At 32.3% G+C, this 19324-nt stretch overlaps 2 protein-coding genes and 1 long non-coding RNA gene across 8 annotated transcripts; 1 reads left to right on the plus strand and 2 right to left on the minus strand.

The window, feature by feature from the left end:
• Nucleotides 1-176: 176 nt before the first annotated feature.
• On the plus strand, nt 177-15334 carry LOC127072260 (tight junction protein ZO-2). Of its 6 annotated transcripts, none has more exons than XM_051012557.1 (17): nt 182-855; nt 938-1091; nt 7532-7701; nt 8206-8408; nt 8525-8953; nt 9030-9096; nt 9185-9335; nt 9413-9564; nt 9651-9945; nt 10056-10227; nt 10310-10535; nt 10621-10795; nt 12265-12474; nt 12552-12890; nt 12965-13206; nt 13547-13784; nt 13860-14001. In XM_051012557.1, the coding sequence occupies exons 1-17, from the start codon at nt 779-781 to the stop codon at nt 13875-13877; spliced, it is 3318 nt and encodes a 1105-aa protein (XP_050868514.1). In that variant the 5' UTR covers nt 182-778; the 3' UTR covers nt 13878-14001. The 6 variants fall into 6 exon arrangements, with proteins under 6 accessions (XP_050868515.1, XP_050868514.1, XP_050868510.1 ...); XM_051012553.1 differs by having other exon boundaries at nt 184-855; nt 13550-13784; nt 13878-15334; XM_051012552.1 differs by having other exon boundaries at nt 198-855; nt 13878-15334.
• On the minus strand, nt 11455-12305 carry LOC127072264 (uncharacterized). Its single transcript, XR_007785338.1, has 3 exons — nt 12158-12305; nt 11644-11866; nt 11455-11565 (listed from the first exon to the last, which is right to left on the minus strand). It is a non-coding gene; the product is annotated as an uncharacterized LOC127072264 (long non-coding RNA).
• A 151-nt stretch (nt 15335-15485) lies between the features above and the next one.
• Nucleotides 15486-19305, minus strand: LOC127072262 (cyclin-A2). The gene is made up of 6 exons (XM_051012560.1): nt 18931-19305; nt 18216-18689; nt 17869-18092; nt 17579-17783; nt 17260-17507; nt 15486-17173 (listed from the first exon to the last, which is right to left on the minus strand). Exons 1-6 carry the CDS (start codon nt 19090-19092, stop codon nt 17101-17103), a joined length of 1386 nt encoding a protein of 461 aa, XP_050868517.1. The 5' UTR covers nt 19093-19305; the 3' UTR covers nt 15486-17100.
• Between the last annotated feature and the right edge of the window lie 19 nt (nt 19306-19324).

The following is a 19324-nucleotide window of genomic DNA, read 5'->3' on the forward strand; positions in this document are numbered from 1 at the left end:
ATTTGCATTCTTATGAGAATTAAAATATTTGTAATATACAAAAGAGAATACAATATAATTAAAAATAATATCTATTTTTAGATGTGGAAGAACTCGAATGAAGTAGAACAAGGAAATAATTAGAGAACGAGGGTAGGGACACCATTCATGAGCGATTCTACCATCTAAGGCTTCTAATACTTCTCTGTTATTTCGATTCTTGTGCTTGCACGAGCAACGATGTGTTTAGTGTTAGTCTCTTCGCGATTCTTATACTCGAACGACATTCGCTTTTTCTTTCCAAAGACGTAGCCTCTAATTTTTTATTTATCCTACTGATCATAGTTACCAAAGGAGGGGACGTTCATTGAACCATGCGTTCCTTCAAAGTGAATGTAAAAATAACTATTGGCATCAAGAGTTATTAGTTAACACACGTGGCGATTGTTTATATATTATTTATATATATTTATTATTTTAATTTTAAATAATATAGATTTAACAGATGTATTACATAATATGCATAGAAGAATCTACTTGACATTATATTAAGTTACATTAATTTTTGAATATATTTTTGGATTGGTATTATTTAAAATTAAAAAAAAAAACATATGTATATACAATTACTATCATAGTATCCAACAGCTTTACCCTACGACTTCGTGTTCTGTTGATTAATTGAATATACGATACGGATGAAAGTAGAATTACATGGAAGATTCAGCAAGCGGGCTAATCTGATATATACAGCAGGCAACGTACGATAAGCCATGATCGAAACCGCCCCCAAACGCGTATGGTAATCCAACTTGGTTTCAACTACGCCATGAACATATTCGAGCGAAGATCAGTGCTGTTACATCAGCGTTCCTTGTATGTTTTAAAAACGATCAAGAAATTGTGTTAGTTAACAATAAGTCATGAGAATTTTTGGCAAATTGTTTCGAGATAAAAGGAGACGACGTGAGGTATCCAAGAGAACAAGAAAAGTGACGACGAAGAAAAAAACTGTTGGGAAAACGTACAACGGATTGCAGCATCTTCCCAATGATGATTTTTTATTTGGTGACAATAAAAGGACTTCAAAACGAACTCGACGGAAACGCGCGGTAAGTTCGAAACATATTTTTTTTTGTTTTTTTTAAGATAAGTAATATAATCTTGTTCTTAATATAATTTTGTAATTTTAATCATGATTTCCCAAATTTTTATGGATCAAGATCCACTTTTTAGGAATTTCTGGCATAAGCCGATCGATTTCTTCGTTTCCTTTGCTTTCTTATACATTTGACGTTGACTTTGTAAGATAACGGTTAATTGGATGTACATACAAGGAAGCTCGTAATTTAATAGAATACAAGTTAATTAGTCGCATTATAAGAAGCTTCCTTCGTTTTTCTTGAGAATAGTTCTTATAACGAGGGAATATTTCATTATCATCTTGACAATGAATATTATAGTGTTTTTCTAAATGATTGTATAAAGGTCAACAAATGTTTTTTAGATATTAATAGAAAGGAAGTAATTTTAATAAAAAATTTATCTTTTTGTTTTATTCATTTTTATCATTTTAGTTAAGAATAATGAAAATTTTAATGCTTTTTTATATAGTATAAATCCTGAGAGAGATATCGACTCTATTAAAAGAAAATATTATAAACTTCAAAATTATAGATTTATACGTCATAGTTAAAGTTGACCCTAGAACGTAACTTCACACATAAATAAAAGGTTTCTTTCCTGATGCTCTCGTTAGTATACCTTGCAAGATAAGCTGATTATGGCTTTGCTACATCCGCATTCTTGTGACAAGTAGAGGTAAAGAATAATGCCAATTTATGTCACCTCTAATTACTTTATCATACACAACGCATGTTGGATTAGAAAAATTTTTCTTTTAAAGACTGTGAAGCAAAAATGTTCAATATATTACATTATTAAATAAATAAGCTTATTTCAACTCAAATTTAATGATTAATCAATGTAATCAATAATGGGAATAAGAAATACAATCGTGATTAATAACTTTAAATAAAATTCTAAAAATGCATAATTCGCATTAAATAATTTGTATTAAATAAAAATGTGTTAAGAAGCTTGTTAACAAAAAAAAAAATTTGACATAACTTCACGCATTGCACAAATTAAAAAGATCGATAAAGAAATGCAAATATTAATCAATTATTCTCATGAATAATCAATACGATTGGTCAGAATGCGAAGAGTATATCGTTTCTTTCATATTCATTTAAAAGTTAAAAAACAATCGCTCACTCGCATTCATATTCTTACGACAGCTAAAAGGAAGATATCGATCCGCAAACGTGCAACACAGAGGTATTTGGCCTCTCAAGGATATTCGGTCTTTTAAATATTGCAAGTTACTTGCTATAGTTATAATGTATTTACTCATTTTATTTATTATGTTAATTTTTCAATGATTGTCAAAATGGAACTTATCAGAAATATTAATATTTCGAACTTCTAGACCACGCCCTTCAAACTTCCTAAAACACGCCCCTTCGAACTACTACTCAAGCTATGCTCCACTCAAAACCTCATAGATCGTGTTTCACAACCACGCCCATCAAGGCATATCCTTTTTCAACCACGCCCATCAGGATACGCCCATTTCCAATCACGCCTTCTTAGAACCTCATAACCACGCCCACTCTGAATCCTTCAAGCAATGACCTTTCTAAATCCTCTAAATCACAGCCCTTTTAAACTTACCCCTTCTTCAATAAGCTATGCATTGTTTCTCCTTATTTTATAAAATAATAAATGAGGAAACAATGATACAATTTAGAATTTTTATATCATATTACCCTTAGACAAGGAAGTAGAGATTTTAAATTTTACACAATGATGTTTCAAACAAAAGACATTATTAAACAAACAATAATAATAATAAATTAGCATTAAATGTAAAGGAAATAAAATACAAATTAATAATAATAAAATTAGCATTCGTGCCACTTATGCTTACGTTACTAGACTCTGTGCATGGTAGATGAAAGATTAGAAAAACAAAAGAATCGTATAGGTCTAACAGGAGCCATATTGAAAAAGGAGAATCTCCAAGCAAAGCTTCTCGTGTTACCCTAGATCATTTTACCTGCGACAGGAGAGGAACTCTACCTGCTGCGATAAATTCGTTTACCTGTGAACGGCTTACAATAAAAACTACCTGCGAAAAGATCCAAGTTCATCTAAAATATACACGTATGGACCTGCTAAGGACATTTCCTTTTTTCTTGTCAGGTGTTGAACGCTTTTCTCATTTACGAAAAAAAATTCTTATATTTTTTCTTTTGCTGTTTCCTATCTCGCAAACGATATATACGTACACTAGAGTTCGTAAAACCTGCGAGAGAATTCCAGTTTAGTTACGGACAACGTGATTTAAACGGCCCACTCTTGTAGTTTCCCCATTCTCCCTTTCTACCGCTCTGACGAGAGAGACCGCGTGAATCATCACTTTGGAAGGATCGGCACGTATGCATTCCATGCTGTGTCCCAAGAAACCTATGTATTCCAAATGAATTTTCTTGCGAGGTATATTATATTGAGATCTGTGAAACAGGAAATAGCAGGTGGGTAAACAAGAAAATCTTGCGAGTGAATGTTTCTCTTACGAATCTTTCGATAATCGTCAAAAGAGGAAAAAAGATCTACATATCGATGAACGAGAGCGCAACAATTCCTTGAGACGATTTTAACAGAGATCAATTATGAAGAAGATCCTAGAGATGAAAATAGTAAAAAGAAAGATGAAGTTGGAGAAGATGCAAAGGATATAAAAAAGAAAATAAATAAAAAGGAGAGAAAGGGATAGAGACACGGAAGGGACACACCTAAGTACGATATCGGAGAAGAGCATTCCAGCTGGTGGTGTAAGGTGTGTCATATTCAGAGAGTTAACGTCTTTCATCTCAACCTGGTGTGCGTTAACACTTTTTCATACATAATATGTACATACATTTATACAAAGCGAAGAAAGCCATTTCGAAGGTACCGACCTCTACCTGCAGTCTTGCCAACTACGGACAAGTTGAAGCAGGCAAAACCGGTGTTGCTCTCTCTCACTCTCACCCCCCACCCTTTCTTTTCTTTTCTCTTCTTTTCTCTTCTCCTCCGGCATATCCCGCATATCGTGCTTTCTCGTTTCTCTCGTCTGTCTCTCTCTCTCTCTGTCTCTCTCTCTCTCTCTCCCTCTTTCTCTCTCTTCTCTTTCAAGAGTATTAAACGCACACAGTGTATCTGTGTGCCTTCTCTTTCCCTACACCCCGACCTCGTCCTTCTCCAACTGACCTGCCACGACCAGTCTACCAGCCGATAGAAGAAGCAAGACACGGCTTGTATAACCAGGATTCCTTATCCCGAAAGGACGTCCTTTACCTTCCTTCTTCTTCTCCTCCTCCACCTCCACCTCCTCCTTTTATTATTCTTCTTCATCGTCTTCTCCTTCTTCTTCTTCTTCCTCTTCTTCTACTACTTCTTTTCACAAGTTACTCGCTCGAAAAGAAAAAGTGTTTTATTCCAAAGTGATCTCCGATTAAAACTAGAAAAGAACGAAGAGTTAGAGAAAGAAGGAGAGGGAGAGAAAGCAAGAAACGCATTCGTGATTTTTCGTGACAGTGGCCACACGATCTCTCTCTCTCTTTCTCTCTCTGTTTCTCCGTCTCTGCTGTTTGTCTGCTGCCTCTCTCTCTCTCTCTCTCTCTCTCTCTCTCTCTCTCTCTCTTCCCTCTCTCTCTCTCTCTCACTCTCTTGTATCGTTGACTCCTTCGTACTATATCTCTTCCTTTGGAGATGAAGCGTGGAAGAGGAGATACAGATCTCTCGAACGTTTCCTTCGGCAAGACCGACATAAACACATCGAACTTTCGAAGAAGACCATCTTAGAACAAGTCTGTACCTCTTTTATTATTTTTTATTCAATTGTAAAGAAAGAGATTTTCGATTAGAAGCCGATCTCTATATTACGATGTCGAGAGTGAAACGAGTTAGTGTTAGAGAAACTAAGAGATAGAAAATCTTTTGAAAAAAAAAGAAAAGAGAAAGAAAGGAATCAAAAATAAAGAACTAAGGAATAGAGAAAGAAAGAGAAAGAGAGTGTGTGTATATGTGTGTGAGAAAGAAAAAGAAAGAGAAACGATTTGGAAGAAAGTGCAGAGGGGGGCGAGGATCAATGAACTGTGATGATTATTCTTATGTGATGATCGAACTTTCTGAAAAGAGTGAGAGAATTTGAAGACTGAAGATTTCACGTATCCGAAGCTTTTTTTTACATTTCTTTACGCTATTTCTTAAATATCGTATAAATAAAAAATCATTTAAGAAGAAGACCCACAAAAAAGACGACGAAGAGATCGAAGTATGCGCACTTATACATGGAATTAATCGTAAAAAAAGAAAAGAAAAAAAAAGAGAGAATAGAGAGAGAATAGAACGGGAATGTTGAAAGTTAGGGAAACCATAGAACGAACGTGATCAGTATCAAGGCAAACGAGAGTGTGCTGGACACGAGTCTCTTCGATGTGTATATATATATCTCTTTTATTCGAGAGATAAAAACAAAAGGAGAAGAAATATTCATGAAGTTGTGCACGCGTGTGTGTTGTGTGCTCGGTTCGCGAATCGAGAAAAAACAGGATCAATTAGCAACGTGCAGAAGAATAAGAATAAACTTGAATCGGAATAGTGTCCTTGAAAAGTATTTCATTTCTTCGTGCGTACGTTCAAGAATATATTTTTCTCGTAAAATTCATCGAGATCATAACGACGAAAATATTTTTGTGTGAATCTCTTGTAGAAATCTTATTGAAGAATAAGTCGATTTCGATAAACGCAAAAAAAAAAAATGCGCGGGAATTTGGAATTTTTTCCAAGAAGTGCCATCTCATCCGATTAGTGATATTATTTTTGTCTTTATTTTTTTTCTTTTTTGACGAGAAAAAATTTGTTAAAAGAAAAAAGATTAAGAAAGATAGAAAATACACAGTAAATGGAATATATTTTGTAATAATGACAAGATCGTGTGGGTGAGAGATATTGTGTATGTGTGCGTGTGTGTGGAGAAAGAATTAATTAGATTGTGGGTATTAGAGGTTAATCATGTTTCTTGAATCATTCGTAAGAACGTCTTAACATCGTCATCATCATTATTATCGTCTTCGTGTCGTTGTCGTTGTTACATCGATCCAAGTTCCACGAGTTATACATACAGATATAAACGAAGATGGATAGAAACGAAAGTGGTGTTGGTATTGGAAGTAGCACTAATGGAAATTGTCACGTTGGAAATTCAGGATCACCATTGAATTCTTCCTCTTCGAGTCATCCGCCCCTTCATACTTCTTCGTCGGGATTGGATAGTCAGGTAGTCAATTAATCGAGATAGATAGATTGAAATATTTTCTGTTTTCGTTCAACATGATAGATTCTTTCTTTTCACATTGAAATACATTACAATTGTGGAATGATCTTACAATTAGATAAGAAAGAAGTCTAACTTAAGAGGGAAAAATAAAGGAAATCGTCGTGAGACCGATCTCTATTGTTTACGAGTTTAAAAGGGAAACAAAGAAGGGACTTCGTTAGTCTTTCCAATAGGATTATTTTTACGCGGTAATTTTAAATAAGTTGATTGTTTACAATGAACGTAAGTACATGTTTTATTTGTAATAAAGATACGTTTGGTGATACCGATATAAAACGGAACAGAGTTTTAATATTGAATTAATAGGAATTGATTTAGAATGAAATATCGAAAATGTAATGCTTTTTATTTATTTATTTATTTATTTATTTATTTTTTGGTAATTTAGCAAATGCATAAATTAAAATACGATCTAATTGCAGTAAGTAGTATTGATCAATACATAATCGGCTTATATATCTTTTGGTCGAACGTAAATCATTGTGCATTCTTTGCATGTCGTAAATACTCGCGTAGGAGAAAACCTTCGTGTTTGCAATTTAGAAAGAGACTTATCCTATGTACTTGACTATATACGCCTATGTTACTACCTCCGCTATTTCACTGCGTGAAACTTTTTAAGGAATTTTCTTACCATTAGCATACCGATGTGTACCGATTGGAAAGAAAAAGAGAAAAAAGAAAAAGAAAAAAGAAAAAAGAAAGGAAAAAAAACATCCAACTAGGACAACGGTCCGTTCTGAATACTGTCAACGTTCTATCGAGTTCCAGGAATAGTATTATATGCTCTTAGAGTATATAAGAGCCATCCTGTGTCAGACGATACTCTTTGAATTTTTCTTCGAAGAAAGTCTCTTATTATATGACTCTTTTCAACGCTTCGTAAATCATACCGTAGTTCAGCGATATATTAAAGAAACTCCCACGAATTTAACGCGTTATTCCTGCTTAACGGGCTGTGTCGAGATTTAATATTTTACAACATTTAGTTTTTTGTCGCTTTTACCTCGTTTATCGGATGAAAGGTTATTTAGGAGATAAGGTAGACATTTTTTATACCGATAATAATCCAAACGACAAATTTCTTTGATCTTTTTTTCTCAGACCGGAGATAGAGGATGGGAGATTCATCAAGTCACCGTTACCAGAGTCCCAGGATATGGTTTTGGAATCGCTGTATCTGGTGGTCGTGATAATCCACATTTTACCAATGGTGACCCAGCTATTGCAATCTCCGACGTTTTGAAGGCCGGACCTGCGGAAGGAAAGTTGCAGTGAGTAGTGTTTCTTAAGGAGAAAAAGAATTACAAGAAAGATTCAGTCTAGCCGGAGGCATCAACTCTCTGCCAAGCTCTTTCATCTTGAACGCAAAAAAAGAAAAAGAAAAGAAAAAAAAAGGAAAAAAAAAAAGAAAGCGTTTCTCGAGGCTCTCTCGGTTTAATGTCTTCTTTCTTGGTCGTTCTATGAAGCGTTCAATTGGACGCCATTTTCTCGAATAACGCGCCAAATAATTTTCTTTTATTTTTGCCGCGATATTTGAAACCTTGCGAAACGTTCGATAAGGATATCGATGTTTCTCTGATTGTATATGCCTAGTTTTAATTAGATTATCGATCGTAAACGCATAATAGAAAGTAGAGTGCGTCACGAGACGTTTTACATTAGAAATTGTTACGACAGTATGTTATCTCGTTTTATGGCGAATCGAGTTTCCATAAGTAGAAGAAATGATGGCTGACGTTACGAATGATAAGTACAAGTCGATTGTGTGTTTTTAGGGTAAACGATCGCATCATTTCCGCAAACGGAGTATCGTTAGAAGGTGCCGATTATGGAGCAGCTGTCCGAGTTCTTCGAGACTCTGGATCGACCGTTTTATTGGTCGTTAAACGGAGAGCTTCGTCGAACTCATCAACTTGCCCAGGCAATTCTGCTCCACAAACTCATCGACTTACGCTCACGCGAAATAATAAAAAAGATGGTAAGAGAGAGAGAGAAATATAACGAGTTTGTTGAATTTTGCTCTTACAATTGTCGAAGTAAAAAGGATTTGTTTGAAAAGAAACGTTTTTAAACTTCTTCTATTTGTTTTTGTAGATTTTGGAATTGTATTGGGTTGTCGATTATACGTGAAGGAGGTGACTCGAGAAAATATTGGTGTTAAGCCTGGCGATGTCCTAACGCGAATAAGTGGTATTGCCGCTGATAATATGAGCCTAAAGGAAGCAAGAAAGCTAATGGATCAATGTAAGGATCGATTGTCCATTGTAATTACCAGAGATTCTTCGTGTTGTCAAGTTCAACAACAAGTTAAGACTGATAGCGGCGAGTATTTATCCGGTGCGAGTTATAGCAGTCAAAACTTGTATGTTCCACCACCAACGAGACAACCATTGGAAGATAAAAGTAATTTGGTTCCAAGAGGACGTTCAAGAGGTCCTTTAATGGATGTTTCTTTGAGTCAATTGGATTTACCAGCGACACCAACGGTAGATCCACCTAGGCCACCTCCGCCAAGACCCGAAGGTATCAAATTAACGTTTACAAATGTGAATATACAATATAAAATTATCGATTATATAAATATATTTTATTTTTATAGATTATTATAGTTCGCGAAGACAGATGTATGACGAGGATTCTATTACACAGCGAACGAAACAGCCAATGTAAGTTTTACTGGTTACAAAGATCATGTTAAATTTGTTAATAGTTAATTGAACGAATGATACTAAATGAAAATTTTATCCGAACCAGGCCGGATCCTCGATTCATTACTTTCCAAAAAGAAGGTTCGGTAGGGGTCCGATTGTGTGGAGGAAATGAAACTGGCGTTTTTGTAACGGCGGTTCAAGCTGGAAGTCCGGCTTCTCTTCAAGGTCTTCAACCAGGTGATAAAATTTTAAAGGTAAGTATTCGAGAACATCGATTCTGTTTTAAAAATTGAATATTTCACATTGATATTTTGTTGCAATGATTAAATAGGTAAATGACATGGATATGAAAGGTGTAACCAGAGAGGAAGCGGTACTATTTCTTCTTAGTCTTCAAGAGCAAATCGATCTGATCGTACAGCATCGACGTCAGGAATACGATCAAATAGTTGCGTCTGGTAGAGGTGATTCGTTTCACATCAAGTACGGCCCGTCGTTTATTTAATAATTTAAACGTGTTTAAATTATGGAAACATAGTATTTAATGAAAAATGTTAATATTTTATCAGGACACATTTTCATTACGAACAACCTGAAAAGGGAGAGATGAGCTTTCGCAGTGGCGATGTCTTTCATGTAGTAGACACTCTTCATAATGGAGTCGTAGGTTCTTGGCAGGTATTCCGAATTGGAAGAAACAACCAAGAAGTACAGAAAGGTATTATTCCAAACAAAGCACGCGCCGAAGAACTTGCTACTGCACAATTCAATGCCACGAAGAAGGAACTAAGTGCTAGCGAGAGTAGAGGTAGCTTCTTTAGGAGAAGAAGAAGTAGTCATAGACGTTCAAAATCTCTGGGAAGGGTAAGAATATCATTAACTTGTAATTCCGATTCGAAGTTTTTTTTTTCTCTATGATAGCTTGCTTTATTATCTAATATTTTCTTCGCTTTTTTTTTTTTTTAATTATTTAGGATCATTGGGACGATGTGGTATTCTCCGATAGTGTCAGTAAATTTCCAGCTTATGAACGAGTCATTCTTCGACATCCTGGGTTTGTTAGACCGGTTGTACTTTTTGGTCCTGTCGCAGATCTTGGTAGGGAAAAATTACTTAAGGATTTTCCCGACAAATTTACTTCCCCACGTGAGTAAATCGAAGTGAGTCGTGAAATTTTCATAATATATATCGTACATCATAATGACCTAAGAGATGTTTGCGTTTGTAGAAATGGAAAGTCAAATGGAAGAGAGCGGTAATAAAAATACAAAATCATCGGGTATAATTCGTTTGAGTGCCATCAGAGAAGTAATGGACAGAGGAAAACATGCTCTATTGGATATTACTCCGAATGCTGTAGATCGGTTAAATTATGCCCAGTTTTATCCTATTGTGATATTTTTAAAAGCTGAAACAAAACAAGTTATTAAAGAAATGAGAGCAGGTATTCCCAAGTAAGTTTGCTAAATAATTAAGTATGTGTGTGTGTATATATGTGTATTTGCATTACTTATGTCGTTTCTCTTTTAATATCCATAGATCAGCGCACAAAAGTAGCAAAAAGCTTTTAGAACAATGTCAGAAGTTGGATAAAATTTGGGGACATATATTTAGCGCTGTTATCACACTTACGACTCCCGAAGCTTGGTATCGAAAACTTAGAGAATTGATAGATCGTCAGCAACAGGGATCGTTATGGATGAGCCAAACAAAGGTACTATTTAATGTTCGCATTTTTTTTTCTTCATCAATGAATTGATATTAATTATTATTTAAATCCTTGTCTGTAACAAGATGTTCATATTTGTTATTGTCAGATATATCATAAGAGAAAAATGATGTTTAAATACATTAACATCATTTTTATAATGTAATCAGCTGTCAAAATCAAACTAATAATAGAGAATAAAATAGAAAATGTCTATATATATATATATATATATATATATATATATATATATATATATATTTATAATTAGAAAATTAAAACTGACATTGACAAATTTTATGAAATGGGCATATTTATGAAATCGATTCAAAAATTTATTATATCGAAGATATACTTGATCAAGAAGGTTTGTGTTTAAATAATAAGTCTGTTAATTGTAGCCAATATGTAGCCGATATATGGTGTCAGATCTATACCTTCCATCTTACCATTCATATTCTCCACAATCTCCTCTCATGTCACATCCTGAAGATAAAGTATGCTATGATCAAAATAAGAATAATACCTTCCTATCACCTTATTGCTATTCCTCTCTTATGGAAAATCATGCATCACTTATGTCCTTACCCAATGCTTCAGATGTCATCCGTGAGCAATTTTTCGGCTACATATAAAGCCTAAGTATTCCCTCCAAATAACATAAATAACTTTTAACACAAATTTATTTGTTAAGTCTTTGTTGACATATGTTAAGGTCTTTGTTTATAATCGTTTATATAAATTATTGGATACAGTGTCTTTATGTGCCACAAACACTATAACATCAGAATTAAATTTTAACAAGCATGTACTTATAAAAATTGATAATATTAAACTAATGATATATTACTCACAATCAGAAAATAACTTTATAATATGAATTTAACACAAAATTATGAATGTAATATGAAATGCCCAAATTTTTCTCATGAATTAATATATTAATAAAATTAGATCTATGTATATATTTATAGATCTTAACCATTGCATAATCTCTATCTTTATTATTATATTACAGATTAATACATACATATTAATGGCCTGTATATTTGTAGATATGTGTGTATTTTTTGCTGCCTATGAACAAAGAAAGTAATATATAAATATTACTTTATAAATCCAAATCTTTTGTTTGAATGTTATATATGATTATATTTTTAATTTAAACAATATCTTTTTTTAGAGAATTATATATATATATATATATATATATATATATTCTGTTATATTAAATATTAAATTATATTGCACAAAAGTTTATTTCACAAGTTTATACAATATTTATAATATATGTTACCATATAATACTAACAATGCACTATCTAAAAAAAGTATACTCATCGACTAAATACATTTTATGTTTACATACCTGCCATAATTCTATTAAATTTTGCTACTATAAATACACTGAAAGTGTCATGTAATGTTCATGTAATGTTCATGTAATGTTTTGTCCTTTGTGTCCTATGATCGTAGCCGGAAGAAGCCCTCTCGGATGACTTCCTATTCCCGATGACTTCTCGCCTCTCCTACGCTTCCTCTCCGGAGAGTGATCTGGAATTAAGCCCTGCACCTGCGCTTCCTGGGACATTGGGTCCACCTATACGCTTGAAGAGTAGTTCAGATCCAAGTATTGCTACGCAAGATGATACAACCGCACCTCCTCCATATTCTACAAATTATCAAGTAAGTGCAAATTTCTAATATTTCTTATACTGTAAAAAATGTAATTATGTAATTATAAAGAACACTTTTTTTTTTAGCAATCTTTTGAACAACATAAAAGAAGATCACAAGGAGGTGCTGGAGATAGCAAATATGGTTTCTCTTTATCAGGACAAACAAGTAATCAATCTGGTTCTCCTGAATATCTTGGTACTTCATTTGAACCTAGATCTCCACATCATAGTCCTCCGGATCTACCACCCCGGATCGATCGAAATATTAAACCAACAAATCAAACGACACGAGGGACGGTGCGTTCGACGCAAGAAAGGCTCATTAACAAAACTGATTCTGTCTTGGACGTTGGAAACTATATAAATGCATCGCCTCATAAAGTAAATGCTACGTCATCTCTTGAAAGGACACAAACAAAAACAGTAAGTTTCTTCAATATTGATATTAATGAACTTTTGAAATTCATATTACTTTTGTATATATTTATTATTTATAGGGAAGTTATGATAGTATGTCTTCATATGACTCATATAATAATAATACTAATGGGAATTCAAGTTATGCTGGTGTGAATCTTAACACATCGACGAATCGTTTAGGCCCCAATGTACCTGATGATTTAAAAAGTAGTGGCATGTCAGCTAGAGCTCATGATCCATATAGATTTACAAGATCTACAGCTCAACCTGTAGCTACACAAGAACCTCAAGCTACTAGAACAGATTATGCTAAATATAGGTAAGAGAATGTGTTTAAAAAAATATAAAAGTTGTTTAGATTCATCTAGAATATATCACATAAAAATGATATGGATATATATATAATATATACATATGTATATATATATATATATATATATATATATATATATATAATATGTATGTAAGTATGTAAATATGTATATGAACATTCTTTTTCTGTAGGATGGTGGCAAGAACACCTCGTCCATTAAGAAGAGCTTGTAGAATATATATATCTAGTAAAGATACTTTAGTTTAAATTCAAACATCCTTGATCATCTAATTTCCTGTCTTTCCTGCACCTAAGTAAGCTAGAAACTTTGCTTTGTACATTATAGCAGGACCACAGACTATAAACCAATATCAATTCCACAAAATAAGCCAGGAGGATCATACAAACCTATACCACCGCCAAAGCCCAAGAATTACAGGCCACCGCAAACAACTTTAGTAGGAGATGAAAATAGTGGAAATAATGGCAATAATGGAAATAATGGAAACAATGGAAACAATGGAAACAATGCTTATCAGCACACGAAAAGTTATTCTATTGCCACTTCACACGTGCATAATGGAGTAAGAGAGAATATTGCAATATTATGATATTATTAAATGAAAAATAATAATAATAATAATAATAAAAACTTATAGTTTTCTACTTCCTTTTAGGTAGAAAATAATAGCAACGTTAGACGCAACAACAGTCAGTATTATTATAATATTCCACCTCCCACTCGTCATAACGAAAATAACCCAGTAAATTCGCATCATAATCACAGCCACATAACTCCTCCAATACATAGTCATAGCCTGAGTCATACTCATCCTCACTCTAGTCCTCCTGTGACTTCTCATTCTCATTCAAATAGTGCTGGTCAAATCAATCTTAATTCCACGCATAATCGGAACAACATCAATCATAATGGTTTCAATCATAATAACAGTCATGGAAGTGGAAGTCAAACTTATGCTTCTGGAAATTCTACTCACAATAGAGAACCTAATGGTTTAGATTTAGCTGGAAGCAGGGAACAAAGAGGTAGTGCTTTTGAACTTTATCGGAAACCGGTACATCATTATAATATTAGGTAAACTACAGTATAGATTTTTAATATCTACTGTAATTCACTGAAATTCTAATTTTTGTTCCGATAAAATAGATAAAAATAAATTGTACCGCTATAAATAATAATAATTACAAGAATCACACAATGATATAAATGTAGAAAACCATCTGCCTTAAAACTACCTCTGTATAAAGATTGGCGAAAAAAATAGTTAGCTATGTATTTTATATACACTTGGTTTACATAATATGTAATAAAGTATAGATTAAAGTATGATGCGATAGTGTCTGCTTTGATAGATAATTGAAAATCGATTTGTATTTTATTATAATGTACGGAATAATGGAATATTTCAAATGATAATGTCTATCACATTGATTGTTATTGCATTTAAATGATAAACTAATTATATATGAAAAACTATGACATGTGATATAATTAAAATAACATCGAGAGACAGATAATCATTATACTCTATGTATACAAGTTTTATATGTTTATTTATTTTGAATCTAAAATTCAAGATGGAAAATCATATATATTCTTCCAAAGAGAAATCAATTTTTCTTATGATAAAATATACAAACTGAAATAATGAAATAATTATCTCTTATATAGATCATCATTTTTATAATATGTTGAATGATCGCATAAATATATATTGTTGTATTCAAAAATTATAGATAAATAAAACCATTAAAATTTATAAGATTAGAGAAAAAAATAAACCAAAAATTAATTATTCTCCGACAAGTATTAAAATGATTTATTCTGTTTAGATGTTTAAATTGATAAAAAACAATTGTATTACATAGTGTCGATAATAACTGACCACTAATATCAGCTGATAATTGCTGACATTGTATTGTTTCTTTTATATTTGAAAGAGAATTGATTAAATCAGAAATAACGAATTCGATACATCCCCTGACTGTTCCCATCTATTTAGTAGTTTTCTTATAGAAATGTACTATTTCTGCAACAATAACTTCTTTCTCCTTTCGTAAATAAATTCTATTTTAATATTTATCATTTATTGTATTGAGTTTCTTACATTCAAGCTGATATATATTTATATCCGTTGTACACATGCTAATTAATTAAAAGGACATTCTTCCATTTAATCGCGTTACCGCTCATTTCATATAAATACATATCTATTATTATTTGAAACAAAAAATAGGTAAAGAGAGAGTGTCAAAAATAATAATTAGATCTCTAAATTATTAGATATATTCGTCGTCAATGTGAAATAGTACAGAGTGCTTTTAAAATTTCTTATTTCAAATAATTTACAAGAAAAAAAATAATAAATTCTACACACTAATTTTTCGCTTCTTTTTTTACATTAATTATTTAAAATAAAATTTTCACTTCTTCGTATTGAATTTTGTTAATATCATACAATTTTTAAACATCTTCTACTGATGAAATGAATAGCAAAGGTAGTAGAATATGAATTATATAACGCATACTCTGTTAAAATTAATTCAAACAGTTGCATAAGTAAATGTGCGTCTCGTATAAAATATAGTTAATAACCTACGTAGACATCTTGCGTAATGTTATTTGAATATGCAGTCATGCATATTGGACCAAGTATAAGTATAATTTTTGCAGTTAAATTACATAATAAAAATATTTTACTGTCGTGTTCATATATCGTGAAGAAGACGTTGTCATTTTTTAAGTACAATAACATTACTGCATAAATCATTCCGTTTCTTGCTTGTGCAAATATTAATGATATTTAAAATAGCATAGAGTAGAGAGAGATTCATTTTTACATACAGAAAATTTAATGTATTACGATAGTAATATAAAATCATTTGACGTTTTTACTTGCAAGTTTATAACAGCACAGATTTTCGTTTGTACATACACATTGAAGGGAATACTTGGGCAGTTTTAGATGTCGAAAACACGTTTACATAGATCATGTTGTATATAATATATATTGTAAAGTTATGATATTTTGGTGCAAAATATTATTAATTTTAATAAACATTTGGATGCTATACTTTCATAAAGTATTCTGTTATCATCCTGTTATCATTTGATCAATATTTGGAGTGTAATATGTAATATATTACATCATGAAACATAGAAGAAGCAAACATTAAAAGATTTTCTTTGTACAGACATGACCTGAACGAAAAAATGCATAGATAGATGCGGAAGTCGTCCTTTTGTCAAAATTTAATCATGCAAAGTATATAAATTCTGAGTTAAAGTACTTATAGCATTGTAAATAAATAACTGTACAGTATAGAAAATTTGTTGCAATAAATTTTACAGATATTTAAATGACATGTTGCAACTGCAACAATATGTATCAAATAATATAATGTTCATTTAATAAATACAGTTATTACTCTTACAATTCTTATTCTTATTACAGTTCACTGGCAATAAAATTTTGGACATGCGTATTTTGAATAGCAAGTGTGTTTGGTTAAGAATTATCTAAAAAACACTTATAAAAATACCATTTCTAGATAACGTAATGCAGAGCTTCCTCGTTAATATAATGATGAAGCTCGGAAAACAGTCATTAAAGTTTGGCCACAATTGTTAACACTTATTCATAGTGGCGTAGTATGGAATATGTAAAGTTAATATGTTCGCTTAGCCAGAGAGAGTACGCGAATCGAACATATTAAATAATGCTAGCAATCGATATTTCCATTTGCGGAATAGTTAATCAGTCTTGCCCTATTCCCTCCTTGTAACTTTTTCAGAACGTGGACTTTATTACGGGAGGTTCGTTAATTATGTATAAGTTTATAATATTATTCAGTGAAACTGTGTTTTAACAGATTTCTCTATGCACTTTCTTCATCTTCATATACCAAAGCTTCAGTACTACGTGGCAGTAAAAGAGCTACATGTCCATATCTATAAAACATAATGAAAGAAATATAAGAAATTAACAACAAAATACCTGGCGTATAACTCTAACGATAGTTATCATTTGTATTTACTTGCTGCTTTTATATTTTTCTTGTATCGCTTGTTGCTGAATATTGGATGCATTATGAAACGTTTTATTCAGGTGAGAAATACATTCTTTAAGTTCATGTAAGCTATAACCTGTTGATAATTCCAATTCATGTGGCCATGTTTCTTCTTGCAATGTATGTCGTGCAAGTGCTATTGCAGATGCAGCTAAATGACTGGGTAAATATTGCAGATATGGATCAGCTTCGAGTAAAGATAATTCACACAAGTACTGAAAATTCATACAAATTTAAATCACTCTATGGGAATACAGATTTAATTATATATAGAAATCATGCTTACCATTGCTAAAAATTTTATCTTTTCTGACAGATTATTACTAATGCAATAATCTTTAAGAAATGCCAGAGGTGTTGGTACAGTAAGATCGAAAGATAATACCCTTAAAATCAAATGCTCCATTCGCAATACCTGTTTCTTGGTATATGTATCATCCGTAATATATACAAACTCACCAACATCTGGTGGATAAATTTCTTCATATTTTCTGTAACACAAAGAAAAACACTTATTTCTCTTATTTTTACAATACATTTTAAAATTCATTCAAACCATGTACTGATCAAACTTACGCAGCTATAAACATAGCAGCAGTACCAACGAGCTGCAACTTTGCCCGAACGACACTCATATATGATAAGAATCTATCTATATAAGAAACAGCCAAATACAATGTTTCTGTTTGTAATCGATATTCTTCCGCTACTTCAACAAGCCAGTCTACTAATATCAACCTCATTAAATATGTTATATCTGGTTGTTTTTTCATGTAACCAGGTTTTGGTCTATGTTGTCTCTATACAAAATTACATAACTATATCAAAATTTTTCAGTCTTTACTGAATTATTTTGATATATACATATATATATATATGTATCGTAGTAAATATTATACTATTTTAACTAATACTGTACATACCTCTGCAACACGTAAATAACTATATATATCTGCCCTATATTCTTCTACATCAAAGAAATTAATTCTAAGTTCTCTAGATGATTCCTTATTTGTTCTGTTATCTTTCTTCGAAGAATTTGGGAACAAAAGAGATTTTTCCAATGACATTGGGCTACCTTGCGGCAAAGCATCATCTTGCTTGCTTTTTATTATCTCTTGAAGATTGTTGCAAAATACTGGCAAATCGTTAATAGATAACGAATTTATGTCTAACCTCGGCTTTTTTTGTTCCGACTGAACAGTCACTTCTTGTTTTGTTACTATTTCTCTCTCTTCTTTCGAATCCCTAAGTACAACAGAAGTTTCTTCTTCCAATTTATCTTCATAAACTTTAAAGGCAGGTTCATCCTTTTTATCCTCATAAATTTTAAATGGTTCAAATGGCACTGTCACAATAGATTTTGCTTTTGGATGCTTTTCATCTTTGCAGATATCCTACAAATGGCCAAGTAACAAACAAAGCTTAAATGCCTAATGAAATGTAATTATAAAACTGTATTAAAAAATTATTCAATTAGGAATGGAAAACATTTAATTATATATACATTATGCAACAAGACTAACGGGTAATTACATAATTTTATTGATTAGATCGATTGAAATGTTTCAGTTATAATGCCGGGAATAAGGATGAAAAAGAAAACGACAAAAAAATTAGCACAAATAAAATACATACTGTTTTAACAATTCGATGGCAGTTATTATGCAAAACACCCAAAACCGCACGTTTTGTTTGTTGCAGAACTTGATTTTGAGCGGGCACAACGATATTTTCTTTACCACGAAAGATATCGGCAATGCGGTTTTCTTGATCCTCGTGCACTCGAATCGTAGCCATTGTTTATTAGACAATTTTCCGACAAAAATAAAATAAATCTAATTTACTTTTGTCGTTCCTGATGATCTTCTGGCTTCAGACACGACGTGTGCCCGCTTATACTTAATATCCGAATATTATTTACAGTCGTACATGCATTGCAGTAAACGGATTTCCAAGCAAACCAACAAACTTCAGTTGCCGTTTGATTTTCAAACAAACGTAACACCAACAGCTGGCAATACGTTACCAC

This window comes from Vespula vulgaris, chromosome 24, assembly GCF_905475345.1.
Source record: "Vespula vulgaris chromosome 24, iyVesVulg1.1, whole genome shotgun sequence".
In the NCBI taxonomy this organism is placed as follows: Eukaryota; Metazoa; Arthropoda; class Insecta; order Hymenoptera; family Vespidae; genus Vespula; species Vespula vulgaris.